Source organism: Passer domesticus, chromosome 14, assembly GCF_036417665.1.
Source record: "Passer domesticus isolate bPasDom1 chromosome 14, bPasDom1.hap1, whole genome shotgun sequence".
NCBI classification, from domain to species: Eukaryota; Metazoa; Chordata; class Aves; order Passeriformes; family Passeridae; genus Passer; species Passer domesticus.
The window spans coordinates 19,773,849-19,801,611 of NC_087487.1; the positions used below are offsets into that span (position 1 = coordinate 19,773,849).

General features: G+C 54.8%; 2 protein-coding genes and 1 non-coding gene across 5 annotated transcripts in view; 1 reads left to right on the top strand and 2 right to left on the bottom strand.

Annotated features, from left to right (window-relative positions):
* Window positions 1-478: 478 nt before the first annotated feature.
* Window positions 479-15,689, bottom strand: MORF4L1 (mortality factor 4 like 1). The gene is made up of 13 exons (XM_064388579.1): window positions 15,535-15,689; window positions 13,781-13,827; window positions 11,733-11,800; window positions 9,586-9,672; window positions 9,353-9,433; window positions 7,371-7,433; window positions 5,066-5,091; window positions 4,437-4,525; window positions 4,230-4,331; window positions 3,914-4,002; window positions 2,666-2,838; window positions 2,272-2,356; window positions 479-1,152 (listed from the first exon to the last, which is right to left on the bottom strand). Exons 1-13 carry the CDS (start codon window positions 15,572-15,574, stop codon window positions 1,068-1,070), a joined length of 1,035 nt encoding a protein of 344 aa, XP_064244649.1. The 5' UTR covers window positions 15,575-15,689; the 3' UTR covers window positions 479-1,067.
* Window positions 15,690-15,840: 151 nt separating this feature from the next.
* Window positions 15,841-15,913, bottom strand: TRNAK-CUU (transfer RNA lysine (anticodon CUU)). Its single transcript has one exon. It is a non-coding gene; the product is annotated as a tRNA-Lys (tRNA).
* A 1,435-nt stretch (window positions 15,914-17,348) lies between these two features.
* The window catches only part of ADAMTS7 (ADAM metallopeptidase with thrombospondin type 1 motif 7), a 35,071-nt gene continuing 24,656 nt past the window's right edge, over window positions 17,349-27,763 (top strand). Inside the window, exons 1-8 of one of the 3 annotated variants that reach the window (XM_064388774.1) lie at window positions 17,349-17,453; window positions 18,649-18,992; window positions 19,798-19,969; window positions 22,017-22,213; window positions 22,835-22,918; window positions 23,447-23,571; window positions 24,582-24,731; window positions 25,307-25,450. In XM_064388774.1, coding sequence (XP_064244844.1) covers window positions 17,360-17,453; window positions 18,649-18,992; window positions 19,798-19,969; window positions 22,017-22,213; window positions 22,835-22,918; window positions 23,447-23,571; window positions 24,582-24,731; window positions 25,307-25,450 — 1,310 coding nt within the window. In that variant the 5' untranslated portion in view covers window positions 17,349-17,359. Of the gene's footprint in view, window positions 17,454-18,648; window positions 18,993-19,797; window positions 19,970-21,450; window positions 21,930-22,016; window positions 22,214-22,834; window positions 22,919-23,446; window positions 23,572-24,581; window positions 24,732-25,306; window positions 25,451-27,763 lie in introns of those variants that run through there. The other 2 variants (XM_064388775.1, XM_064388776.1) reach the window with 2 other exon arrangements.

Here is a 27,763-nt window from a genome sequence, read left to right on the forward strand (position 1 = left end):
CGCTCTTTTTCCATGGAACAGCAGATCCTGCTGCTTTTACAAACAGCTCCTTATCCAACTGCACCCGGGGCTGTGCTCAGCACAGGAGGGCACCAGGGCAGGGTGGGACACGACCCTGCTGGGCTCCTGTCCAGGGAATGTGCTCACACCTTCCCCCAGCCCATCCCAACCCCCAGCAGGGGCTGGGAGGGCACACCCATGCTGGGGACACGTGTGGGACCCTCGTGCCCCTCAGGAAAGGCTCAGTCCCACCCCAGCTGCAGCAGAGCAGTCCTGGGACAGGATGGGTCCCAGATCCCTGGCCACTGTGGCTTCCTGCAGTAACATCTGTGATTAAAACCTGGTATTTTGCCTGCAAAGAGCAGCTATTCAGAGCCAAGTCATGCAATGCCTTTAAGAGATCCAAACCCCTCATTCCCTTGCTCAGCCTGGCCAGGACACTCACACGGCAGCGACAGATGCAAACAGAGAAACCACATTTGAAATTAAAAAAGTTTATTTGCAGACCCGTAAAACAGCTCTGCGAAAGACCAACGTTTCCAAACACTACGAGATGAGAATGCATTTTCCTATCATTAGAATATAAAAAAAAGTCACAGTCCTTCAACTACCCCATGAAAAGCAGACATTTATGAACCAAACATTGAACTTTCAACACCAAGAAGTCACTGGGGTGAGTGAGACAGTCAATAGCACCGAGACAGGTGACAGGGCCCTCGTGGTCTGTCATGACTACGGAACAAAGCGGGTTAGTGAGGCTGAGCCTCTGGGGAGAGCAGCCCTACGAGCACTGAGTTCAGACAATGACACACCAGAACACATTCCTTTACATCCCAGCGATGCACACACCGAGCCAGAAACGCCACGGAGCTCCAGGAGCTCTGAGCTTCCACTTGGGGACAAAAAATTCCACTGCAGAACAAGGAATCTTCCGGACTTAGGTGGCAGTTGCACTTCACACACACAACTTGAATCACTCTATGTTTACGGGAGCTGTGTGATGGGGAGGTGAAGGACAGGATGCAGAAGTGGACAGTGGTGCAGGACCCCAGCCTTGCTCCATGGGATTACACTGCCTTCCGGTGGTACTCCGGAGGGGCCACCTCATAGTCACTGGCACTGAACAACGCGGAGGAATTCTTTGCTAAATACCTACAAAAACAACAAAACATTGCATTGCTTCGTGCCCAAATCCTCCGCTGTTCAGTGGAACTGTCAATGCCCAGACACACAACAGGTGAGAAGCACCAGTCAGCCCCACAGTAGCTGCTCCCATCAGCTCTGCCAAGCGCTTACAGAGCTGACAGCTCAGCCCAAAAATCCATTGCAAAGGAGCTGCCAAGCACCTCTGGCTCCAGGTGAGCTCTGGCAGCTCAGGATTAACAGGATGAAGCTGTTGGTATTTGAGGTTCAGGCAGCTGCTGTACTAGAATCAGCTTGGTACTGCTCTACCCAAAGGAGCAGGGACAGAACAGACACCTGTCTGCACAAACAGGGACCTCGAGGGCTGAGTGAAGGATGGCACAACAAGGATGGCCAAAGGTAAAAGCTGTATGCTATTAATTCTCATGGAATGGGTTCAGCATTTCTGCTCACTGGGGTCACAGTTCTGCCTCACAGGCCGAGCTCTTCAGCACCTGCATTTACCTCAGAGTGCCCCAAAGGACCAGGGCTATCTCAGGGCAGGTTTTCCCTGGCTACCAGGCTGATTCCTGTCAAGCCCTGCTGAAGAGCTGGCCTGGGTTTTACTGAGGCTTTTCTTTCAGCTTCCAATAGCTGCTAATCATAGAATCACAGAATGATTTGGGTTGGAAGGGACCTTAAAGCTCACCTCATTTCACACTGAAGTGTTTTATTATTATCAGGATGTTTTCCTCCTGAACATCCCACGGCTACAGGGTACCATAGCACACTAAAGCCCCAGTGACAGTCTGTCCCAGAAATAACATTCCTAAAGTTCATCACTTTTTAAACATTTGCTCAATTGTTGTTGAGTAACTGTTGTGTAATTTAATAGCTTGCTGGAATTATCATCTGCTTTTTTTAGCAGCTATAAATAAATGTTGAAGCATTTATTTTGCAACAAGGAGCAGATGGGACAGGGTAGGAGTGCAGATTAACAGGACCAGAGAAGTGGAGTCTGAGAGGCTTCACTGCAGCCGTGGGGAAGATCCCACACACAGCCCCAGTTACACAACAATTCACTGAAAAGGGGCAGCCTCAGCTCCCTGACCTCTCTCTTTCTTGCTGGAAGACCTCACAAGTACTCACTTTAAGAAGTCATGCAAGTAGTTCAAGAGCAAAGCCAGACTCTTCTCATCCAGGGGCGTGTAGGCCAGCATGGCTCCGATCCGCACTGCCCAAAGGAAGGACACTTGTCACAAACACTGCTTCAAGGCACTGTGCAAGTCCACAGCCTTACAGCAGCACAGGAAAGCAACCCAGGAATCTATTCCAACAGATTCCACCCAAAATTCCACAATTTCACCCAAAACAACCAGATTTTAAAATTAATTTCCATCCCAAACTGCGCAATGGCTCTGAGCCTTTTGGGCACATGGACAGGGAATGAACCCACCCTTCAGAGCTGCCTGCCACAGCCTCGAGAGGGGGAAACTTGGATCCTTCCCAGAGCTCTTCCTCCCCCTGCCCAGGTGGCACTCACCAAAGAGCCTCAGGAGGTGTGGGGCCCCATAGACCTGGGACATGGGAGCATCGGGGTGATCCGCCAGGATCTCGGCGTACTGGGGCCTCTCGAACTTGTAGAGCAGCTGGGTGCCCAGCATGACATTGAAATACTCCTTGATCCCAGCCACCACCTCGTTGACAGCATATTCCCTGGGGACAGAGAGCTCTGCAAGGCCTGCTCCAAGGAACAAGGACTGCTCCAAGGTGAGGCTTGGCTTGGGGAGACCACCAAAACTGGGAGGGTCCTTCACAGGCGTTCACATCTTGCAAGGAAATTAGTCTGGAGACCTTAAAATCTACAGCCACAGGGAGGGATGCAATTCCAGACCCCCCTGGAAAGTGGGCTGTTCTGAACAGAGCCAGGATGTTTGCAAACCAAGAGCAGCAGTTTTCAGTCATCCTCTCCAGGAGATGGACTTGGAGCAGCCCATCTGAAGGCACAGGCAGCACTGGGGACATTCAGCTTTCTGTGTCACCCAAAGCTCATCCCAGCTCCTTTGTTGTTCAAAGGACAACACTGAATTAATTACACTGAGAAGGTGGACAGTCCCCCAGTATTTCAGGCACCTGCTCCCTTCCTCCCAGGCCTCTCCTGCCAGATTCCTGCAGGCCTCCAACCTCACCCTGCCTGTACAGGACCTGGCAGTGACAGAGGAGCACAACCCTCACCCCGCCCTGCCAACAAATTTAGAACAGGCATCATCAGAGCAGGTTAAAACACCCTGACAAGTCAATAATCTGCTTCCTCTTGAATGGAAGAAAATTACTTCCCCTTTCTGTTGTCCCTTTCAAACAGGAAAGTCTCCTGCAGAGTAAACACACCTTGTTTTGCTCCGGGCTGACTGCTGGGGTAATTACAAACATAATTGGCTTTGCCCATCTGAGTATTTACAAGTCCTCGTGCACCTCCCTGGCCCCTGGCTCTGTGAGGGAGCCCCAGGGCACTGAGCTCACCCCACACAGCTTCTCTGGGAAGTTTCTGTCAGCTTCCTTCAGGAAAAGGCTCAGGGCAAGCGGGGAAGCAGAAATCATATCCAGAAAGCAGACGTGCAGTTTGGAATTATTCCCTCAGGATTTCTGAACACCACAATCACCTTGGGCTGGGAACAGGGCATTGGACACGGGGCTGTGTCAGGTTTCACAACCTTATTCCATTTGCCATGGAATCCAAGTCCAACAACAAGAGCCAAGGAGGTGTTTCAGGCTGGCAGTGAGCACTACTCACTTGTTATCAGTATTTCCTCGGGATTTTTTGTAGTTTGCATAATCCTCTAAAATGGAGTCCACGTTCTTCTTGGCAGGGAGGTAGAAGAGCTACAAATGCAAAACAGAATACAAGTTTGTCTCATTCTTGCAGACATTTATATCTGGAAGCTGAACTGAAATCCTTTCTCACCAGGACATTTCTAGGATGAAATCAGCAGGTTAAGATGATACAGGCTAGGAAAGGACTACTCCAAGAGTTTAGTTGGGCATTAAAAAAAACCCACCAAGCTGGGCAGCCTGGGATAGTGGAAGGTGTGCCCCAGAGCTGTTTTCACCTGTTTCTGCCTGGTGATCAAGTCCCAGTCATCCACCAGCCATGGCTTCAGCTCTTCAGGGATCTTCACCTTCACTTCAACTCTGTTCATAAACGTCTCCTCCTGAGAACAGCCAAGCCAGACTAATTACTCTCAGGTACTAATTGGGAGCACAGCACCCTTCTGTTTTCCACCCAAAGTCCCTGGGAGGGAATGGAAAATACTCACACTTTCCACAGTTGGATCCACCCGAGCCCTCTTCTTCCTGGGAGGCTGGGGAGTCTCACTGGTGCTGCTGCCCTCCCCAATGCCTGGAGCTGTGCACAGCACAGCAGCAGGAGAAAACAGCAGGCAACAGTTAGGGGAAGCATTTCAAAGAAAGACTCAGGTTTTTCACCTTTGCACCTGTTGGGGTTTTTTTGGTTGTTGTTTTAAACATTCTGTTCTGGGAGTCCCCCCGTTTGTGCCAGTTTAAACTGCTGCACTGGCACTTATCTGAGGGAGGTTTCTGCACCAGAACCACACCAGTCTGTCAGAATTTTGGGGGAGAATTTTTGGACCCAGCAGCTCAGCTCTGCAGCTGTGTCACATCTCCATCTCAGTAAGAAAACCTAAGTTTGGCTTAGGAAGTTATTTCAGCAGATCAGCTTCGCTTTGCAATTGCAAGAGCTCAAAATCCTGACAGACTGAAACAATTACATTTTGTATCAACCAGAAAAGTGTCAATCTTCCTCTTCGTGAGCAGAGGAGGGACAGCACAAGGTGTCACTGAACGATTGGGGCAGGCTGAAGGTCTTATTTCAGCTACAAATCCTGCATAGAGAGACCCACTCAGACGTAAAATAAAACACACTTACTTTTCTGCTTGTTCTTTTTTGTTTTCCTGCAAGAAGAACACAAATTAGTGCACATGTCAAGGGAGTGATACTTAAGGAAGCCACAGCAGAAAGGCAGAAAATGGTCCAAGCACAGGGAGCAGATCCTCAGGGGCATGGGCAGTGTTTAGCTAAGGACACAGAGGGAACACAAGCTACAACTTGGCTTCAGAGCTACGGTACCACAAGATTATTCATGGAACAGGTTAGAATTCACCATTTCTGGGAAGTTTTGTCCTTCCCAAGTGCTCTTGGAGAACTACATGAGGTTTGTGGCTGCTTTATTTCAGACAGAAAGTGGCACATGGAAAAATAAGTTCTGGGAATTCCCAGAAAAATCTCACTCAACTGAATTAACTTCCAGTAAAAGACTGGAAAAACCTCCAGCTTTACCAGTGCAGCAGCAGAGGGAGGATGCAGGAGCACTTTGTCTATTTACTACCCATTTTCAGCAAGTTTTAGCTGGAGCACCATGACTCATTCTCAGTTTGCTCCCTGCCAACAGCAGCCTGGATCCACTGCTCAAAAACTGGGCACTGGGTGGATAAAACTCTACCAGCCAACACTGACCCCTCAGAAATTCAGCACTCCATCAGTGGCTCTTGTTTTCAGGCTCTGGACTGGGTTTATCAGGGCCAGGAAACAGGCAGAGTTCTGAGGAAGGGCTGGAGATAGGGAAGGTAAAGGGTTTGTTTAAAGGCAAAGCAGCTGATGTGAGGCTGGAACTGTGGGCAGGACAAAGCTCATCCCTCAGAGGGAGCAATTCCCAGGGTAAGGCACTAACAGTGGGCTGGTGCATTGAAGAGAAAGGCTTTTCTTCCAAACCCAAAAGGGAGGAACAGGGAGAGCTTCCCAGGATTAATTCACAAGATAAAAATCAGGTTAACCATTAGAATAGAAGCAGAGTTTTTTAAAACTCCATTTAGGTAATTTAAAACCAGATGTTATTCCCTAATTTGTTACTCAGTGCCATATCTTCCCTCCAGAACACTTGGTTACTCTTCCTATTTTTCAAGCACCCATTAACTCTGACTGATTTTTAGGCCCATGAAATGTAGAATAAACTCTTGGAAGCTGGAATTCAGCACATTTAACAGAGTCAGAAGGTGTTGCATAGGCAGCCATAAAGCCTGCTTTAACTACACATTTTTTCTGCTACAGCTTCCAGTTATCAGAGGATGACTAATTATCTTAAACCCAAACCTGCATTTCATACATATTTCTATTTGATCACAGACTGCCTCACAGCTTTTGGAACCAGTGGCTGCAGTTTGCAGAACAGTTACCCTGAAGAGCCTCACACCAAAGCACGGCACAAGGAGCAGGTCCTGAGCTCTCCCTCCCAACACCAGCGCTGCTCCAAGGCCCCTGAAAACTCCTTGGTGCTGCGTTCTGGAGCTCCAGGCTGCAGGAATTAGCCTCCAGAAGGATCCAGGGCTGAAAGTCTGGAGTCAGCTGGACACAGGGAGTGTCCTCCCACTGCACCCAAAGGTGCAGGGCAGAGGAGCTGCAAGGGGGCTTTCAACAGCCCCAAACAAGGCCCTGCTGCCAAAGCACCCCAGGAGAGCTGGGGGCACCCAGGGGACAACCCAGGGGAGAGGAAAGTGGGCCCCAGGACAGCTGGAGGCACCCAGGGTCAGCCCAGAACCCGCCCAGAACCCAGGGGAGCCAAGGGCTCCAAGGAACAGCTGAGGGAGAACCCAGGGCCTGTTCAGAACCCAGGGGAGACAGAGTGTGGGCCCCAGGAGAGCTGAGGGCTCCCACGGCCTGTCTAGAACCCAGAGAGGAACCCAAGGGGAACCCAGGGCCTGCCCACAACCCAGGGGAGAGGAAAGGTGGGCCCCAGGACAGCTGAGGGCTCCTAAGACCTGCCCAGAACCCAGGGGAGAACCTGGAGGGAACACAGAGGGGAACCCAGGGCCTGCCCAGAACCCAGGGGAGAACCCAGGAGAGCTGAGGGCTCCCAGGGCCTGCCCAGAACCCAACAACAAAATCAGGGAGGAACCCAGGGAAGACAGAGGGTGGGCCCCAGGAGAGCTGAGGGCTCCCAGGGCCTGCCCAGAACCCAGGGGAGAGGAAAGGCAGGCCCAATGAGAGATGAAGGCTCCCAGGGCTTGCCCAAAACCCAACAAAACAACCAAGAAAGAACCCAGGGAAGAGCAGGGTGGGCCCCAGGAGAGCTGAGGGCTCCCAGGGCTTGCCCAAAACCCAACCACAAAACCAAGGAAGAACCCAGGGAAGAGGGAGGTGGCCCCAGGGTGGCAGTCCTGGGCCAGGCCTCACTCACCGCGTGGAGATGGCCGGGGTCTCCAGGCAGCACACGGTGTGGGCTCCATCCCGCCGGAAAAACCTGGGGACAGGGCACACACAGCTCGTGGGCAGCCCCCACACAGGGGCACTGCCCTCCTGCAGCTCCCCGCTGAGCCCTCCTGGGGACAGGCTGTGCCCACAGCAGGGCTGCTTGGTCAGCAGGAGAACACATTCTGGAATACAAACCACCTTTCCCCCAGATGCTCCACAGAAGGTGCATTCTCCACAGAGGTGGACAGCGTTACCCTTTTAGGACAGTTGTGTGAGCAGTTTCTCCCCTCCCCACCAGCAGTACTTTGTGTGTCTGCAATGAGCTGGGATGTACAAGGGAGCAACCCCGAGGCTGGATTTTGGAAGTGTATTTTGGGAAGCATTACTCTGCAGTGCAATCAACACACACTCACAGCTGAGTCAAGCTCACACCCACCATCAGCTCCCTCCCACCACTCACATGGAGACACTCAGCTGGAACAGCCCTTGAAGCAGCCAGATCACTGCTGGTCATCACTCAGACCTGTTTTAATTAGATTCTAATGACACTCATTATCAGCTGCCTACCGAGCTGGGCTGGGTTCTGTCTGACCCCACACGAGGACAGCAGTGAGTGATTGCTTCCTGTGCAGCTGGCCCTGAGCTGGCAGGACTCAGCTGGAGCTCAGCCTGCAGCACCTGAGCACAGGGCAGCACCCAGCCAGGAGACCCAGGGGGATCCAGGGGGAGCCAGCAGATCCACTGGCCCCCTGTCTCCAAACCAGGAGCCAGCTACAGCCCCGGCCAGGCTTTGGCCAGTCCCAAAGTGAAACTGCTCCAGGATCCAGAGCAAACCCCAATTCCCAATATCTAAGTATTACTTCTTTGGGATATTCCACACCTCCATAGGCAACATTTGCCTTCTTCAGCATGTAGCAAAATAAAAATAAAAATAGAAGTAGTACCACACACATGGCTATGTGTAAATCTACCATATTCATCATATATAAGTATAGACAGTATTTAGCAGTAAAGCCTTCCTGAAGATTTTACAGTAATTAACCTTGCTCCTGGAAAACTTCTCAAACTTACAATCTCAACTGCCCCTGAAAGCAAATTCAGTGACTCCCAGAAAGTGCTGCACTGCTCAAAGCCATGACTCACATTCTGTACCAAACCTGGCCCTGAGTGAGCCCTGCAGCCTGAGGCTGCTGCCAAATCCACTTCTGAAGAACTGGTGGCATTTCAGCAGCTTCCTTACGACAGCCAGGATCACAAACGAAATCAGAGATTCAAAACATCCCATTAGTAAGGGCCACATCCATCATTCAGTGAAACCCTGCCCAAACTGAAGATGACAGACGAGCAGAACTGGACTGATTGTCTGAAAATCTACCATAAAATCTCTGCTGAAACACCAAAAGAATGGAGTAAAGGAAATCTGACAGTCACAGCTCAAATTAAGTTTTTCTAGTAGATGCCTGAGCTTGCTTCTGGTCTCTTATGCAGACCCATTTTTAATGGTCTATTTATTGGTTTGGCTTTGTCAAAACCAGCCAAAGAAATGCTCTTTTAATGCTTTTGGACAACTGCACCATGGCAGAATGCAAGGCATTGTGAGGATTTATTCCAAAGTGCTTGGAAGAGCTGAGAAATTCTATAGAGAAACTGGTTTTACTGAGATACACAAGACTTATGAGGAACCACCACTTTTTGAGTGTCAGGTCACCAACAATAGACTGCAAAAAATGCAGAGTGTCTGCTCAGCACCTCAATTCAACATTAACTGTGCACCATCTGAAAGGCATTTTAAATGAAATACTTCAACAAAGGCCTTTTTGGTGCCATTAAACTGCTTTTGCACAGGCCACAAGAAACGGAGTTGAGCTGCAGAGCCTTTAAAAGGAAAACTGATGAGCCAAAGTCTGGGAGGTGTTTTGGGCAGGGTTTGGGGGTGGGTTTTTTATTTTTAAATAAAAAGAATCTTACACTTCAACATTCTTCTGCTGCAGACCAGAAGTCTTCTTGCCTGGAGCAGCTCCTCTCATCTTCCCCTCTGCATATTGTTCCCTTTAAACAGAACATATTCAGAAATAAGATTCTGCTGGAAAAAGAAGCTTCTCTGGTTTTGGTTTGAAACTCAGCACCTTGCCCTGATAACTGTGGACTGAAGCTCTGCTGAACAAACATTCCCTGACAATCCCTTCTTCCCCACTACTCACTGGTTGGCCTTCTGGAGTTCTTTTTGTTTCTGCAGGTTGGTATCCACGTATTTGAGCACTCTGCTTTCTGGAACCCATTCATCCCAGCTGGAAAAACCCAGAGAGAAATAAATCATCACTCAAAGCCATCCCATGATTGCCTTCTACACACAACAGTCAATTAAAAGCTTCACAGAATTTGGGATTAAACTCTGCTTTGTGTCAAGTCATGGACTGGCACAGCTCAAGGCCACAGTCACCAAATTCCACGGACTTGAGCTGGAATGATTTATCCAGGGAAGTGTAACCCTCTGGCATTTTCTTCCCAAACTTGAGGGATGGGCAATTTAGGAGGGAGAGAACAGTCTTTCATTCAAAAGAAGCATCACAGGGGAAAAAAAATACTCTATGCTTACAAAATTATGGGATATCCATAGCCATAGTCTATTACTGAGAAAGTTTCCTTTATCTATTCCAACCTTTTATAGGTTAACAAATTCAGCAATAGGATCTCACTGTAAGGAGAAGAGCTCTGATTTCTGTCTGTGAAGGAAACCAAGATAGCATGAATATTTGCAGAATCTGAAGTGAACCATTTAAGAGAACAGGCGTTGGGGAAATTGCCACTACAGCAGGAATTCCACTTCAACACAGAGTGCCTCAGCTGAGCAATCTGACAACTTATCTCAAATAAAACACATTAACAGTGGCCGAGGTATTCCAAAGTACAGCAGTTAAAACTCTTTAGGAAGAGTTCTGTGCCAGTTTTCAGCAGCTGCACTCCTGGAGCAGCATGTGGCCAAACCAATACTGCTGCAGGAGCAGCAGGACTCCAGAGGGTGGAGAGAGGGCAAGGGCAGCACCTGCAGACTGCAGAGAGACTCCTCCAGCTGTGCCCAAAGCCTCTGGGCTCTGCTCAGCTGTCTAAGGCACTTATTCCACTCCTGCCTGTCCAGCTGCAAGGGACCTTCCAGAAGTGCTGTGTGCCCAGGTGACACCTCTGTGCCCCACGGTGACAAAGCTTCCTGGCATCCTGACTGTTGATAGTGGCAGAATCACTCCCAGCCAGGCCCTGAGAGCTGCAGATGAAGGCTGTGCTGCCACTTTTAATGGCCTTAATTGGAGCTTGGAGGCAAAAATGAAAACTCAAACAGCACGAGCAAGAAAAGCGGGATCAGGACACCACCTCTGCCCCCTCCGTGGCACAAACAAGGGAAGGAAGGGCCACACTGATGCTGCCTCATTAAGAGGAGCCACCACACAAAGTGATTGTGCCCCTGTTAGTGTTGTGTTTACACTGAGCCACCCCCTGGCAGCAGGGAGAGCAGAGGCAATTAAAAGTCACATCTGAAACACGAGGTTCAGCTTTTAGTCACATCACAGAGATCAAGACTGCTGTGACTAAGAGTCCTCAGCATTGAAATGAAACCAAACCAAACAGGAAACTGCCCTCTGAGACTTCTGGGTCTGAAGAGCTGAGCTTTTTAATCACCTATTAAAAAACCTCCATTTCCTAAATTCAAACTGAGGGGTGGAAAACAACTCAAAAAAAGGGAGAAAAGTACATCAATACAACAACCTCATGGAAGCTTTCACTGCTAATGGGCTCAACATTTATCCCACAGAGGTGCCTGTAACCCTCAGCCATCTCCCACCTGGAGCCCTGCCAGTTTTAAGGAGGAAAAAGCATCTGTAGGTTTACTTTAACTGAGAGGCTGGAGCTGAAACACAGGCTGCACCTGCTGCTAGCCCAGCCCTCAGCAAGCTGTGCTCCAAAATCCCCTGAATACCGGGGGTGAGAGGCAAGGGATCTGGGTGGTTGTGCCCCACCTCAGCAGGAGCTGCCCTTCCTCCCAAGGCATGACAAGGAAGTTTTCACAGCAGAGGTTTCTGCCAGGGAGGAACTCCAGTGTTTCCCACCCTGAACAACCAGAATGTCCCAGAGCACTCCCAGCAGCCTCCTGCCAGCTCTGCAGGAAATGGCCAGTTTGGCAATGCTCTCTGTGTTCCACAAACCAGCAGCTCAGGTATTCAATCACCCTGCTCAATCCCAGAGGATCTGCCACCTGCAGGGACATGGCAGGGCTGCTGCAGCCAGCCCACACTCACACAAAGCATCTCCCTGGAAAGGAAAGAGAAATCTTGCTTTTACTCCATGCATTACTTACTTTTTATTCCAACCACTGTAGTGGATAAAGTATTTCACTTGCTTGTCCTTTATGGCAACCTTTACACACTGGAACAGAGAAGAAAGGTCAGTCAGTCCCAGGGAAAACAAGGAGATCTCAGGGAATTTTGCTGCTTTAGTTTGCGGAGCTTTCCCTGCCCCTGAACTTCTTGGCTGTACAAATCAAATCCACCAACTCAACACTTCCTCCAGGAAGTTCAAGTCCTGTTCTGGAGGAGCTGAGATTCAGCTGCCACTGCCCCCCTTGAGCAGTGACAGAATGAGGCTGATCTAAAACCTGCAGGGCTCCAGATCTGAGTCTATGTAAAAGGCTTTTTCTTCCATTGAAGTAAAAACTACTCCCAAAATTATAATGGGTATTTTCCTGGCATGCAGAGCCATCTCCAAGTGTTTGAGAGGGCAGAACCTTTGGCTACACAACATTTTCTCAAGACCACACTGTGCTGTACCTGCCTCAACAACAAAATTCTGCCAGAGAGGAACCTCCTGCTTCAGGAAACAGCTGCAACGTGCCACACATGAACTTAAACCCAGGCTCACGTGAACTTGCAGCCAGGACTGAGGTTCTCCTGCTCCTGCTGCAGCAGTGCTTGTTCTGGCAGCCTGAGCTAAACCCAGCCACACACAGCCTGTGCCTGCCTCTGCTTGCTCTGGGGAATAAAGGGGCTGAGCACCAAGCAAAAGATGACTCAAACACAGTTCTTAGCAAAATATTTTCCCTGCTGGGGGTTAGAAGGGCCTGAAGTGAATCTCCCTTAACTCTGCATGGCAGAGAGGCACAAACAGCTCCTGTTTGCCATGAGCCTCACAAGGAGCTGCTCCGACCACCTTGCTGTGGCACACCAAGGATGTGGTCAGGAACAAAACAACTGCTGGGCCGAGAACCATGGGAGAAAAACAGATCAAAGGAGCAGGAAGAAAGCCAAGGTTGTTGCTCATTACTACTGACAAAGCAGCTTTTAAAATTAAACCCCTTAAAATAAACAAGTCAAACCTTTTTAAAATGAAACTTCCAGCTCATTCTGCCAGGGCAGGAACTGAGAAGGATGCACTCAGTACAAACAGCCAGCCAAAACCCACTTGTGAGCTGGGAGCTCCCTTCAGCACCCAGCAGGCACAGCCTGCCCTGCAGCACTCATTCCACTCTGGCAAGAGGAGGGCAAGCACAGCTGCTGCCCAGCTCGGGCTGGCCCAGTGGCACACGGTCATTTCCTCCAAACCAGAGCCTCCCTCACCCTCCTCTCTGCAGGCACTGGCACAACACACTCCCAAGAAAAGGTGGGAATTGTCCCACACTCCCACAGGCTCACCCTCCTGTTCCAGAGCAGGAAGGAGCAGAGGAGGAACCCTAAAGTGGGAATGGTTTGGAGCAGCCCAAACCCTCTCAGTGAGATTTTAGCATTACAACTCTCTCCTGAAGAGAGAAATTGAGTGATTCTCCTGCCTCCCTGTGTTAACATTCACTGACACCAAATCCTGAAGGATTTAAATCCCTGAGATGCCCCAGGAATTCCTGCAAACCTTCCAACCCACACAGCTCCAAGAGCCCTTTCCTTCCCTTCCAGAGGGAGTGGGGGCACTCAAAGCCAGAGCTGTGCCTGCAGCAGCTCTGAGGCAGCAGGGGCACAAATCTGCAGTGCAGGCTCCTGTGGCTCAAAAGGCAGAACTGGAAGCAGAATTGGGATTCCACTTGCATTGTCACTGCAGTGCAGCTCCTCCTGGGCACTGTGGAAGACCACGGGCTGTACTCAGCCCCCTCCCCCTGAGCAGCTCAGGCACCAAACCCTGCAGGCACAAAGTGTTCTGGGATATTTCCAGTGCTCTGGGATGCTCTAACAGCCTCGGGGACGTTCCCAGAATAGCTGCACGGTGCCACTGGGCTTCCTGAAATTGTTCTGGAACAGAACCCCAGGGCTTGCCACTGATTTCAGACAGGTTTTTGTTCATTTTAGCTCCAGTCCTTGGTCCCATCTAGAGGCACAGCAGACAGAAACACGTCCTTGTTTTCCTGCAGCCACACACACCCACCTTGGCTTCATAAAGGAGAGGTCCATGGAAACAAAGCACTCGCTCACCTGCAAGGGAAGCACAGAGAAACAGCTCAGAGAGCATTCCCACAGCCCTGTCTCCTGCAACAGCACAGGGGCAGCCCCGAGGCAGGAGCCAACTGCAGGAGCAAATTCTCTGTCCCAGCAAAGGGGTCAGAGCTGTGATTGTTTGGAACCCAGAGCAGAGACCCCCGAGCAGCCCAGGAGCAGCTGCACACTGGCACAGTCACAGAGCTGGTGCCCTGGGCAGCACCTGGCAGCACACTCCACATCCCTGCCATGCCCAGATCGCCTCCCCAGCCTCAGCTCAGGCTGCAGCCCCCACAGCAGCCTGGGCTCAGCCACAGGGCCCTGATCCAGGCCCTCTCCTAACATCCCACTCTGCACCTGAAGCTCCTGACGCCTGAAAGCCACCGTCACCCGTGTCCTTTCTTGCAGGAAGGGCAGCACGTGGCACTCCCAGCTCAGGGAGTCAGGAAGAGAGACCCCCATGCTGCTTCCCCACCCAGCCTGTGGGCCAGGGCAGGGCAGCAGCAGAATCCCCTCATGCTGGGGTCTGGAGCAGGGTGAGACTGTCCTTCAGCCTGCCTTCATCTCTCCTGGCCAAGTCTCGTTGTGTGGTTCCCCTGTGGGATTTGCAGGGTGCTTAACACGGACATCTGAGGGCACACATCTCCTGGAAGCTGCAGTGCCTCCCGGTTTTGGGAGGCTGAGCTGCACAGCTGTGAAATGCTTCTGTGCCCCAACAAAGAAAAAGGCTCAGGAGGGCTCTCCCGGAGGTGCCACACTGACACAGCACACAGTCCGTACTTGTATTTATTTTAAAGTATCCCTGCAGAGGGGCTGACCATCAGAGGTGACAATGCCACCCTCATTGTCACAGCGCTGTGACACCCTCTGCCTCAGAGCTGGGCAGTGTCTTCCAGGAGGGATGCCCACGGCTACTGAGGAACATTCCTCGTTAAAAACCACACGGGTGATTTGCAGAAAGGGTTCTTTGTCTCCATGATAGCCCGGCAGGCTCCATCCCTCACTCAAGGGCTGTTCCTGGATGCACACGCCGTTCCTGACACCAAGGCCCATCCCATGCCAGCCCTGCCAGGGCAGAGACACTTCCACTGTGCCAGGCTGCTCCAGCCCTGCCCAGCCTGGCCTGGGACATTCAGGCATGGGGCATCCATCTTACACCGCACTGCTATTTTTATTTACCTTACTTGTATTATTCACAACCGCATCATTACCTAAAAATCAAAATACACGCGGAAAAAGCCTCCTGAAAAGCGCGATCCACCATGCACCCCAAGCCCGGAGCTCTGCGGCAGATGTGGATTCCAGCTGTGCTGAAATCCAGCGCCGCCTCCATGAATCCTGCTGCACGGGGCGCCCTTCCGGGGGACAATAAACAACCACCATCCTTCAAGGCATTAAAACAAAACCCCCGGACGAACCAGAGGGATTCCAGCGGTTTTAATGCCAACGAACCCGCCCGCATGAAAACGAAGGATATTTGGAATAACGGGGTGGGAAGGGCCCGCGTGTCTCCGGCAGGGAGGAGAGGGCCGGGAGCACACAAAGCCTGCGGGAATTCCGCCTTCCCCACCTATTCGCACCTGCCCGGGCTGGGCAGGGCGCGGGGAGCCGGATCCCCGAGCGGGGCCGGGGCGAGCCCCCCGCGCCGGGCGCGGCCCGCACCCGCAGCCCCGGCCCGCAGCCCGCAGCCCTGCCCGCACTCACCCTCCTGGAACTTGGGCTTGGGGTCCTGCTTGGGCGCCATTTATAAGGGCCGGTCCCTCCTCCGGCCGCTCCCCGCGGGGCCCCGGCGCTGCCCGGCCCGGCCCCGGCGCTGCCCGGCCCGGCCCCGCCGCGCAGCCGCCGCTCGGGCATGCCGGGACATGCAGTCCGCCGCCTCCGCGCCCGCTCCGCCCCGCTCGGCGGGAGGGGGTGGCCTGCCTGCCGAGGGCTGGCTGCCCGCGCCGGGAGGAGCCAGGCTGGGGGGAAAAAAAATAATAAAAACCAAGAGAAAGCAGGAAAAATACAATGCGCCCAACGTGGGGCTCGAACCCACGACCCTGGGATTAAGAGTCCCATGCTCTACCGACTGAGCTAGCCGGGCGCCACGCGCACCCAGCGGCCGCCGCGGGTGTCGGCACCGGCCCCGCCCGCGGTGCGCGCTCCCCGCTCCGGCCGCCAGGGGGCGCGCGCCCGGCCCATCTGCATGTTTAACATTATCGCCTAATTAATCATTATCCCCCACGTTATCCCATTATCCCGGCAGGTGCGGAGCCACCCGAGCTGCGGCCGTCACGGGAAAGCTGTGCGCTGCCGGAGCCGCGAGCAGCTCCCGAGGCGGTAATTAGCAGAGCCGAGTAATGCCCGGTGTTTGCTCCCGGTGCGCTTCAGCCTGAGAGAAAATAAAAGGAGGCAGCGACGGGCAAGAGGAGAGGAGAGGAGGGACGTGGCGGCGTCAGCCAAGCACGGTTTTTTATTTTTGACCGAAAATTCACTGCATTTTTGTGATTTTTTTTTTAATCGCGGTCCTCAGGGCGGGCAGACGAAGCAAAGCGGCAAACGAGCGCCAGGGGGCGCCACGGGCCACGCCGGCAACGATAAGTACCGCCCCCTAATATGCATAACCCCGCCCTTAATGTACATATCCCCGCCCCTAATGTGCATATCCCCTCCCCTAATGTTCATAACCCCACCCCTAATGTTCATAACCCCGCCTCAATATGCATAATCCCGCCCATCTGCTGAGCCTTGTTGCCTTGAGGGGCTGCCTGGAGCAGGGACTGGGCAGAGTTAAAGAATAAAGCAGGGATTTATTAAAAGGCAGGGTACACCTTGGGCAGTACAAGAGCCCAGCCATGGCTATGCCCAAGCTGGACTCCAGGTCACGAGTTTTCACATTTTCATAAATTTTGGTCCATTTCCATACTGGGGTTAATTGCCCAATTCCAGCTCCAGGTTGTGCAGTCCCATCCTCTCACGTTGCTCTCCTCCATTCCCTGTTGTTTGCACTTTCTGGGCCTGAAGCTGCAGCAGTGTCCTTGTTTCTGGGGCTGGAAAAGGATTGTTCTGTCTGACCGAGCTGTGAGGAAAACTGCTGACACTCTAAATGGAGTTCAGAGCTATATACCAACGTAGTGCAGACTCTGGAAAATGTGACAGCTCAATCTTAAAGTATCAGCATAACCCCGCCCCATGATGTACATAACCACGCCCATCTGCTGTGCATAACCACGCCCATCTTATGTGCATAACCACGCCCATCTAATGTGTATGACCACACCCATTTGCTGTGCATAACCACGCCCATCTGCTGCATATAACCACGCCCATCTCATGTGCATAACCACGCCTATCTGCTGCACATAACCACGCCCATCTGATGTGCATAACTCCACCCACTGTTGTGCATAACCCCGCCCCCCGTTGTGTGTAGCCCCGCCCCCCGTTGTGTGTAGCCCCGCCCCCCGTTGTGTGTAGCCCCGCCCCCGTTGTGTGTGGCCCCGCCCCGTGGCGCAGGCCCCGCCCCCGGAGCCCCCCGCCCGCCGCAGCCATGGCGGCCCCGGCCGCGCCGCTCCCGCTCCTGCCCCTCGTCCCCGTCGCCGCCGCGCTGGCGCTGGCCGCGGCCGGGGGCACCGCGGGGACAGGTCCGGGGCACAGCACGGCGGGGACCGCGGGAGGGCCGCGCGGGGGTCCGCGGGGACGGGGGCGGGGTGGCCGTGGAGCGCGGGGATGAGCGGGATGAGCGCCGGGTGTCCGCGGGATTGTCCGCGGGATTGAGTGGGATGAGAGCCGAGTGCCCGCGGGATTGTCCGGGGCATGAGAGCTGGGTGTCCGCGGGATTGTCTGCGGGATGAGCGGAATGAGCGCCGGGTGTCCGCGGGATTGTCCGCGGGATTGAGTGGGATGAGAGCCGGGTGTCCGCGGGATTGTCCGCGGGATTGAGTGGGATGAGAGCCGGGTGTCCGCGGGATTGTCCGCGGGATTGAGTGGGATGAGAGCTGGGTGTCCGCGGGATTGTCCGCGGGATGAGCGCCGGGTGTCCGCGGGATTGTCTGCGGGATTGAGTGGGATGAGAGCCGGGTGCCCGCGGAATTGTCCGGGGCATGAGAGCTGGGTGTCCGCGGGATTGTCCGCGGGATGAGCGGAATGAGCGCCGGGTGTCCGCGGGATTTTCGGCGGAATGCTTGCCAGCCTGCAGCCCGGTGTCCCGCCGCTGCGGCGCTCGCCCCGGGCCGGGCACGCTCGGAGCCCGCGGCCCCGGTCCCCGCCCGGGCAGGCTCCGGGGCGCTCCGTGCCCGCGGGTGCTTTGCCCCCGGAGACGGCGTGTCCCAGCACCGCCCCAAAGCGGGGATTCTCCATTTTCTGGGAGTTTTTCCGTTGTTTGTTCGGTGTTTTTATCACTGGCGGCCGGGGTTTAACAGCGGGAGTTGAGCGGGGCTGCCTGAGTGCCCCTCGCCCCGCCGGGCCCTGACCCTAACGCTGGCCCCGAGGGCACGGGGACAGTCCGTGCTGTCCCTGCCCCGTGCCGGGCCAGCGGGCACAGCCAGCGGCTGCCCGGGTCCAGCGGGGGGAGCGGTGCGGGAGGAAAGGTGCGAGGGGAAAGGTGTGAGAGGAAAGGTGTGCGAGAGGGAAGGTGCGAGAGGAAAGGTGTGCGAGAGGGAAGGTGCGAGAGGAAAGGTGTGAGAGGAAAGGTGTGCGAGAGGGAAGGTGTGAGAGGAAAGGTGTGCGAGAGGAAAGGTGCGAGGGGAAAGGTGCGAGGGGAAAGGTGCGAGGGGAAAGGTGTGAGAGGAAAGGTGCGAGGGGAAAGGTGAAGAGTAACCAGCGCACCCCTGTTCCCAGAGCCGCGCTCCGGCAGCGACATCGTCCATCCCGTCAGGGTCGACGAGAGCGGAGCCTTCCTGTCCTACGACTTGTCGTACCGGGCCCTTCACCGCAGGTCCCCTGCCTCCAGGAGCAAGCTTCCCGCTTTCTATGAGCTGCAGTACAGAGGGCAAGCCCTGAAATTCAACCTGAGCCTCAACAGGCACCTGCTGGCCCCGGGCTTTGTCAGCGAGAGGCGTTTCGGGGGCCTCGCCGGCGCCAAGATCCAGCCGCGCTCCTACAACCCGTGCCACATGGTGGGCGAGGTGCGGGGCCGGGCGCCGCAGGCGGGGCTGGCTGCCCTCAGCACCTGCGACGGCCTGGTGAGTGCAGCCCCTCCTCACCGAGCCCTGCTCCACCGGGAATGGCAGCATCTGCTGGGGGAACCCTTCTTTCTGCCAAATTGACACCAAAATTCCCAGCGGCAGCACAGTCAGCATCTCCTCACGCGGGTCTGGTGCACCCTGGATGAGCTGACTGTGAATTTCCCATGGATTGCAGTGGTGTGGGACCCCTGCGGGGCTGGGTTTACTTGTCTGTGTCCAGATTCCCAAAAGGAGCAGTTCTCTGCTTGCTGCGTGACTGGGATTGTGAGGAGCACACCTGGGAGCTGGAGCTGATGTGGTAGCCCAGCTCCTGGGCAGTGAAGCTGCTCGCTGTTTCCTCGGCTCCGCTCTCAGTATTTCCTGGGGCAGCAGTGACCTGGAGGAGTCTGGGGGACAGGGATCCTGTGGGTTTGCAGAAATGGCCCCACGTACCTGCTGGGGCAGTGCTCACACTGCTGTCCCTCACTTTGGAGGGAGCACAATGCCATGGGATCCTCCACGGCTTCCCACTGCCAGAGAGGAGTAAAGGGACACTGGGGAGAATCCTTCCTGGGAGGGTGGGGAGGGGCTGGGCTGGAATTGGCTGCCCCTGGATCCCTGGCAGTGCCCAAGACCAGGTTGGGCAGGGCTTGGGACACCCTGGGACAGTGGGAGATGTCCCTGCCATGGCAGGGGTGGCACTGGATGGGCTTTAAGGTCCCTTCCCACCCCAGCCATTCCACGGTCCCGTGATCACTCCCAGTGCCAGGTTCCACCTGGGCTGCAGGTGGCCTCACGGTGGCACTTGGTGTCTCCCTGGCAGAAAGGTGTGTTTCAGCTCATGGACGAGGACTATTTCATCGAGCCCGTGTCCAGCAGCCCGCGGGAGGAGGGAGCAGCACAGCCCCACAGGATCTACAAGCGCCAGGCGCCCCAGGACAGGGCTGAGCAGGGCAGGAGAGCCCCGGCCCCGCGGGAGTCCTGTGGTGTACAAGGTACTGTCCCCTCCTGTGTGTCACCAGTGACCCACTGGGTGCTGGACCTCGGGCCTCTGGGCTCATCTCCTGCTCCCAGCCCTGCTGCAGGCTGGGGGTGATGTGGAGACAGATTTTGCTTTCATTTCCAGCAAAACTTTGGTTTTGACCTGCCGGGGCATGGGACTTTGGCAGTGGAGCTCGGTGGCTGCCCCGGGAGTTCCCACTGTGGGTCCTTCCCTGTGCACAGCAGATGGGTTGGATAAACTCCCAAATTTCAGCCTTTCAAGTGCTGAGGAGTTCTGAGGAATTCAGTGCATTCCCAGAAGCTTGTGGGCACTTTGCTCCCTGGTGAAGCTGCAGTGCACTATGTGCTGCACATTTTCTGGAGCTCTCTGCTTTCACAAACTGGGGTTTGCTTCTGTAACAGGGCTATCTTCAGGCATTCTTCTGATAATCTAAATTAATTACTTAATCTGTGGTGATAATCTTAATGGCTTCACTTAGGCTTTGAAGTCTGTTCTTGACTCAAGTCCCTTCTGGACTTTGAAGTCTATTCTTGAGCATTAATTTCTCTGGGTATTCCATGGCCTGTGTGTAATTCTGTAATTCCATGGCCTGTGGATCTGCTCTGTAATCAGGACCAGAGGGGTGGACGTGCTGTGCATGCCCTGGAGGGGAATCCCAAAGGAGTCCCAAAGTCTGTAAGATTTTAGTGACTGCCATCCTCCCTCTGGGCTCTGCTGTGTTGCTCTTTGCTTTGCTACAACAGGCAGATGCTGCTGGTGTTGTTTAAGTCCTGTCAATGCCCAGGGCTGCCCTGGGCTCAGCTGGGTGCTGTTTGACAGGGATCATCCCAAAGGAAATGCCCCGCTAGGCACCCCAGCTCTGCAGCAGCATCACATCCCAGCTCAGCACTAAGGCCACACCAGGAACGAGCTCCAAGTGCGATTAAACTGTCCCAGTGGTATTAGCAGTTCATCAGGAGGCGCAGATAGCTGGGGTTTCTCAGGCTGGGGATGAAACGCCCTTTCACAGCACGCGCTCCCTGCAGCCCGGGAAATGTAGGAGTGCATTGTTAGGGGAGCGAGGCTCCGAAGCCATGAAAGCGATTCCCACTGTGTGGGATGAGGTTTGTAAAGCCTTCACCCAGCCCGGGCTGACCCTGACCTTGCTCTTGGAGCCGTGTCACAGGAAAAGTCCCCGCTGCAGAATTCCAGAGCTGCTGTGCGTGAGCAGCGCTGAGCTCCCCCGCCTCCGCGCTCCAGCCAGCATTCCCCTTTTCCCCTCGGGAAGGAGCTTCTCTTCTCTTCTCTTCTCTTCTCTTCTCTTCTCTTCTCTTCTCTTCTCTTCTCTTCTCTTCTCTTCTCTTCTCTTCTCTTCTCTTCTCTTCTCTTCTCTTCTCTTCTCTTCTCTTCTCTTCTCTTCTCTTCTCTTCTCTTCTCTTCCCTTCCCTTCCCTTCCCCTTCCCCTTCCCCTTCCCCTTCCCCTTCCTCTTCCTCTTCCTCTTCCTCTTCCTCTTCCTCTTCCTCTTCCTCTTCCTCTTCCTCTTCCTCTTCCCTTTCTCTTCCCCTTCCCTTCTCCTGCTTTGGGGGCACAGAGTTCATCGTGGTGGGAACTGTCCTTTCCTGACAAACACAGATTTGGGGTGACCCCAAATGTGCAGCCACTGGGGTTTTTCCTGGGGTTGTTTCTCAAGCATCTCTGCAGTGTTGTCTACAAATTCCTGTGTCAGGACAAACGCCAAGACTCTGCTTTGGGAGGCTCCCTGTTCCTTGAGGAATATTGCAAACCCAGTTCTGGTCAAAGAAATTCCTCCAAATGCTCTGTTTTGTTTTGGTTTTGTTTTGTGTCCTGCTCATGTGCAGCAGGCTGAGCTCAGAGTCCTTTGGAGCAGAGCACAGCAAAGTGCACATGAGTTACTGAGTTGTGTTCCGAGTTAGAGTTGTGGCTCTGAGTGGGAGCCTTCTCCACATCCAAGGTGATTCCTTTGAATTAAAACAAGAAGATATTAAAGTTGCAGGCACTTGATCAAGGAAAGAAATCTTTTTGCCCTTGAATCCCTCAGAGTCTCAGGAAGGCCTGGAGCGGTCTGAGAGGCGCAGGGAGAGGTGGGAGCAGAAGCAGCAGAGGAGGAGAAGGATCAGGCAGCGCTCCATCAGCAGGGAGAAGTGGGTGGAGACGCTGGTGGTGGCAGACACCAAGATGGTGGAGTTCCACGGCAGTGCCAACATCGAGAAGTACGTGCTGACCGTCATGAACATGGTGAGTGCTGCCTGCAGGCCCGGGGTGCTGCGGGTGGGGAGGCACCCACAGCTCACCCAGGAGCCCCTGCCACGGGACCACGGGGACGGGGACGTGGGCAGGACAGCTGAGGGAAGGACAGCAGGGACAGCCAGGCGTGGTGGTCTGTGCTGGCAGTCTGGGGGCTGTGCTGCTGCCGTGACACCAGCAGACAGGGAGGTGGCTCAGGCTGCCCCTCTGCTGCTGCCGGGGTGGCTCTTGGCATTCCAGAGGAAAGCTTTGGTTGATGCCAGGAGAGGGTGGGAGGGGGCAGAGGAGCTCAGGTAACATCCCTGGATGGATTTCTGGGGTGCTGAAGGCGCCCAGAGAGCACCAAACTCCTTTGAGATGCTAAACACATCCAGCAGGGGTGAGAGCAGAGGGGTCCCCGGGCGTTTCTGGCTGGGTTCCTGCACAGATCACATCAGTGTGAGTGGATTTCATGGCAGCCTCGCTCCAGCCCCGTGTCTGCTCTTGTCTCCCACCTGGGGAATTCCTGACGTCTTGTCAGCAGCCTGCAGGAGCTGCTGCAGCTGGAGGGGGCTGCAGCAGTGTCCTGGCTGCTGTGTGTCCCCAGTCATGTGCCCTGGTGTCCCACTGCAGGTGGCAGGGCTGTTCCACCACGCCAGCATCGGGAACCCCATCAACATCGCCATAGTGCGGCTGATCCTGCTGGAGCACGAGGAGGTGAGGCCCAGACTGGGCTGGGCTGGGACCAGGCTCCCCCCTGGCCTGGCCCAGAGTGTGTGGAGAAGTCCAGGTGCCCACTTTTGCCTCCTTTCTGGCTGGTGGACTCAAGGACAGCATGGGCAGAGGAGCTGCAGAGCCTGGCTTTGGGTGGTTTATGGTGACACAGTGGTGTCACTGTGGTGGCAGAGGGCTCTGGGTCACTGGGTGGTCCTGTCCAAGCTGCCGTGGTGGCTCTGGGGGGCCCGAGGCCACTCAGGGTCTCCACTGCCAGCCAGCACACGGGGTTTTCCTGCAGTGGTTCTTAACCCCCGTTACGGGATGATTTAATGTTTTGGTTGAATCACAGATGAAAAGAAAGCAGGAAAAGGGCTGTCTTCCCACCCAGCCTACAAGCTATAAACATGGAGCAGTTCCATCTGGATGGCACTCGCTCCCAATCCCACTCTGATGTGTCTGGGCTCAGACCTCTCCCCTCCCCGTCCCAAAATCCAAACAGCTCCAGCAGATCTCCCTTCATGTTGGCAGGAGGACCTGAAGATCTCCCACCACGCAGACAACACCTTGAAAAGCTTCTGCAAGTGGCAGAAGAGCATCAACGTGAAGGGAGACTCCCACCCCCTGCACCACGACGTGGCCGTGCTGCTCACCAGGTGTGGAGCCCTCGCACAGCTCTGGGGCTGTGCAGCAAAACCTCACCTGGCTGCAGGTGGGGACAGCCAGGGGGACATCTGGGAGCTCTTGAAATCTCGCTCTCCCTGCCTGGACACCTGCATGTAAGATCTGTAGTGTGAAATCTGGGGATGTTTCCTGGTGCTGGAGCTGCTGTGGAAGGTGTCCCTGCCCAGGGCAGGGGGCTGGAATTAGATGATCTTTAGGATCCCTTCCAACCCAAAGCATTCCACGGGTCTGTGATTCCGTGGACTGGTCCAAATCTCAGGTTTGAACCTGGACACAGCTCCCAGCTGAGCTTTCCAAACCAGGTTTTCACCGTGGCCCTGTTGCCAAGCCCCAGAAGGGCTGGATGCAGGAGCTGTACACAGGATTAACTCTCCGTTTTCCCTCAGAGGCTGGGCTTGGCAGAGGAGCCTCTGGGAAGCCCCTGACCTCCCACGGAGCTGGCAGGAATTCCTGCCTGGGGCCAAGTTTGTGTACCTTGCAGTCAGAGCCTGGTTTGAGGCTTTCAGGCTGCCGTGAGCTGCCTGTTGTGGTGGTTTGGGTGGAGATCCACAACCCACAGCAGCTCTGTCTTCCCTGGGAGGTTGCTTTGTAGCAGAAATGAGGCACTTCAGGCCTTGTACTTTAGTGGGGCTGTTCTTCCTGGGTGGCTGGAGCTGCCCTGGAAAACCGCAGCACCTCTGGGATGTGCTTCCCCCAAACATTGTTTGATTATCCCCAGCATCAGCTTTATTTATACAAGGGAATAAACGCAGCCAGGCTGGCCAGCAGCTCCCATTAATCAGGCTTAATCGTGAGCTGGGGATACTGGGAGAGGAGAGGGGAAAGGAGAGGTCATAAAAGCTTCCCCTGTGGAAGGATGTTGGCTGTCTCTGCTCTCACTCCTGTTTGGCCGCTGTCCGTGTGCCGGGTCCTGCCGCCTTCCAACGCCCTCTCTGCTCTGTGTCTGTCTGTCTGTCCGTGTGCCCTCGTCCCCTCGGCCAAGGAAGGACATCTGTGCTGCCATGAACAGGCCCTGTGAGACCCTGGGGCTGTCCCACGTGGCCGGGATGTGCCAGCCCCACCGGAGCTGCAACATCAACGAGGACACGGGGCTGCCCCTCGCCTTCACCGTGGCCCACGAGCTGGGACACAGGTACCACCCTCTTCCTCCTCCTCCTCCTGTTCTCTGCGTGCGCCCTGGGGCTGGAGAAAGCACGGGGGGAAGTTGGGAGATGGTTCCCAGGTGGTTCCTCACGGGTGCAAACACTCCCTTGCTCCCTGAGGGTTTCATTCCAGAGTGAAGTTTTGGGTTGTCTCAGCTTTAATGAGAAGCACACAATCCAAGGCAACCTGGAGAAATTGCACCTGTGTATTGTCCTGGGGTGGTGTGGGAAGGTTTTGGAGCAGGGCTTGCCCACTGAGAGGTTTTAAAGTAGGATCTGTCTGTAATGTCAGCGAAAGAATTTTGCTTGCCCAAGTTTCAGTTAAACTTTGACAGGATCCCTTGAACACTGCAGTTCCCAATAGACATCCGTGTGTGGGAAATACCCACCAGCGAGATCCTGTAGAACATTGCTGAGTTTTCAGCGGGAAAGCTGCAGGGGAAGCAGGGGACAAGGCCCAGGGCTGTCAGCACAGGGCCCCAGGGCAGGGCCCTGCTCCCGCGCGGTGGCGGTGGGGCTGTGGGGCCGTGGCTCACCTCCCCTCCGTGGGCTGTGTCTTACACAGTTTTGGGATTCAGCATGATGGAAGCAGCAATGACTGTGAGCCAGTTGGGAAAAGACCTTTCATCATGTCTCCACAGCTCCTGTATGACACGTCCCCACTCACCTGGTCCCGCTGCAGCCGCGAGTACATCACACGCTTCCTCGAGTGAGTGCTTCCTCCTCTTCCTCCTCACTGACGGGGCTGGGGTCGGGGCCAGGCATGGGGGTGCTCTCATCTCTGAGACAGCTCTCTAAGAGTGCTGGGGGTCTTTGCCCAGGGCAGCTGTGGCTGCCCCATCCCTGGGAGGGTCCGAGGCCAAGGCTTGGAGCAGCCTGGGGTAGTGGGAAATGTTCCTGCCCATGGCAGGGGTGGGATGAGATGGGCTTTGAGGTCCCTTCCCACCAAACCATTCCACGATTCCATGGATCCACCCTGGGTTGCCTCACTCTGTGCTGTGAATGGGGATCAGGAGCTTTTGGGGGGCACAGGGGCTGTGGCTGCACAGATAAAACCAGAGTGTTTTCCCTCAGTGCTCCCTGCAGGAGATTCCCTGCGGAATCTCTTCCATTCTCTCTGCCTGTCATGGGCAAACCAGATCCAGCCAAATTCTTCCCTGCCTTTGTTTATTTTTAGCACCCGTGGCTGATTTTTCAGCCTGTTGTTAGGAAGTTCCAAGCAGCCCAGCCCGGAGTTTGGTTTGTCAGCAGTGGCTTGCACTGGAGGAACATTTCCCCGTGCTGCTGGCAGGTTTGGAAGCAGTGAGGAGCAGTGAGAGCAGGGCCAGGGGAGGCTGCTGGGGCCAGGCTCTGCTCCCAGATCCAGCCTGGCCATGTGGGCTGGCCCCGTGCAGGGGAGCTGCTGCTGATTTATGGCTTTCTGAGGAATGGAGGAATGGAGCTCGCCCGCGTCCGCAGCGCTCTTGGCCCTCTGCTTTTAACCTTCACTTGGGGAGGAAGAATTTCCTGCCTGTGCTGACCCCGGGCTGCTGCAGGCTGTGATGGGGAGGCAGAGCAGCTGGAAGCCCCTCTGCTGGGGTTTTGGTCTCTCTGCTCCCCCAGAAGGAGCAGCTCTTCCTCGGGAGAGGGCCCGGCAGGCGTCTGTCACCGGCTGTGACACCCAGGGCCAGCACAGGGCCAGCAGGCAGGAGCGTGTTGTAAGGGGATGCTGGCAGGAGAGCAGCAGGGAGGGAGCCAGGAAACCCGACCCTGCTGACCTGGGGCTGCGGGGTGTGCTTGGAACAGACCTCACGTTGGGAGAGCCGCGCTCTTGGATGTGATGATTATTGTTGTACACGAGGTCGTTGTTGTTTCACAAGCACTGCTGAGTGCTGCAGCATCTGAAAGTGATTCCCGGCCCCAGCACTGCAGTCAGGGCTGGCTGCAGCTGGGGCTTCACTCAGGCTCTGCCTGGACACGAGGGGACACTGGCACAGGTCCTGTCCCCAAGGAAGGTGTCCCCTCGCTCAGGCCCGTGTAGAGTGCTGGCACAGCGTGGCTGCTGATGCTCTGCTGGTGAAGGCACCCTTCAGACTTTGCTCTACATCAGACAGGCAGATTTTCAGCCTTTTTCCTCAGTGCTGGAGCTCTTCTTCCATCATCCTCCTCTGCCAGGGCCTGGGGCCTGCTGCCCTTGCCCTGCCTGTGCCCCCTGTGCCAGCCCCTCCACCGTGGCTGTGCAGCTGATCCTTCCCAAGCTCCCAGCTTTGCCTTTGTTTCTGTTGAATTGTGTCCTGGCCTCCTTGGACCCTTCCTCCAGTTCTCTGGGAGCTTTTGGAATTTTAATCCTGCTCTCAAATGTATCTGCAGATCCTCTCAGGCTGCTCACAGATGGGGATTCAATCACTGTTCCATCCAGTCCATCCTCCAGCTCGTTAAGAGCGGGCTGGAGCAGGCAGAGCAGTGCAGGCCCTGCATCTTTCCCTCTGGACTGGGATTTACTGCAGATCCCTGGGAGCCAGAGGGAAACTCAGGCCAATTTTTCCCTGCTTGGAGATGTGTTTTGGCCGATTGAACAGACCATGAGAATGGTTGTAAAACTTTTAACAAAGCAATAGATTCTGGAAAAGCTGGAAAGCTGAGGCAGACCCCAGTCACCCCCAGACTGGACAGAGACCCTTCTGTGAGCTGGGGCAGGGCAGGGAGTGCCCCAAGCTGGTCAGGGGAGGCTGGGGACAGTGTAGGGGGGACCTGTGGGGCCCAAACAGGCACAGGGTGAGGGGTCAGAGCAGCACAAGTGTCACACCTGGGGCTCAGCCAGGATGAAGGGCTTGAGCCTGGACTTTTTCCAGTAAGGACACCTTCTGTTTTTAGAGAAAACACTGCAAGTGTACAGAATGGGATGGGCTTTAAGGCTCCTTCCAACCCAAACCATGCCAGGGTTCTGGGATTCTGTGGGAATATGTGGACCCTGTCCAGCTGCCCAGCCCATGCCCCATCCATCCCTGCTCAGCCCCCATCACCCACAGGGAGGGAACCCTGC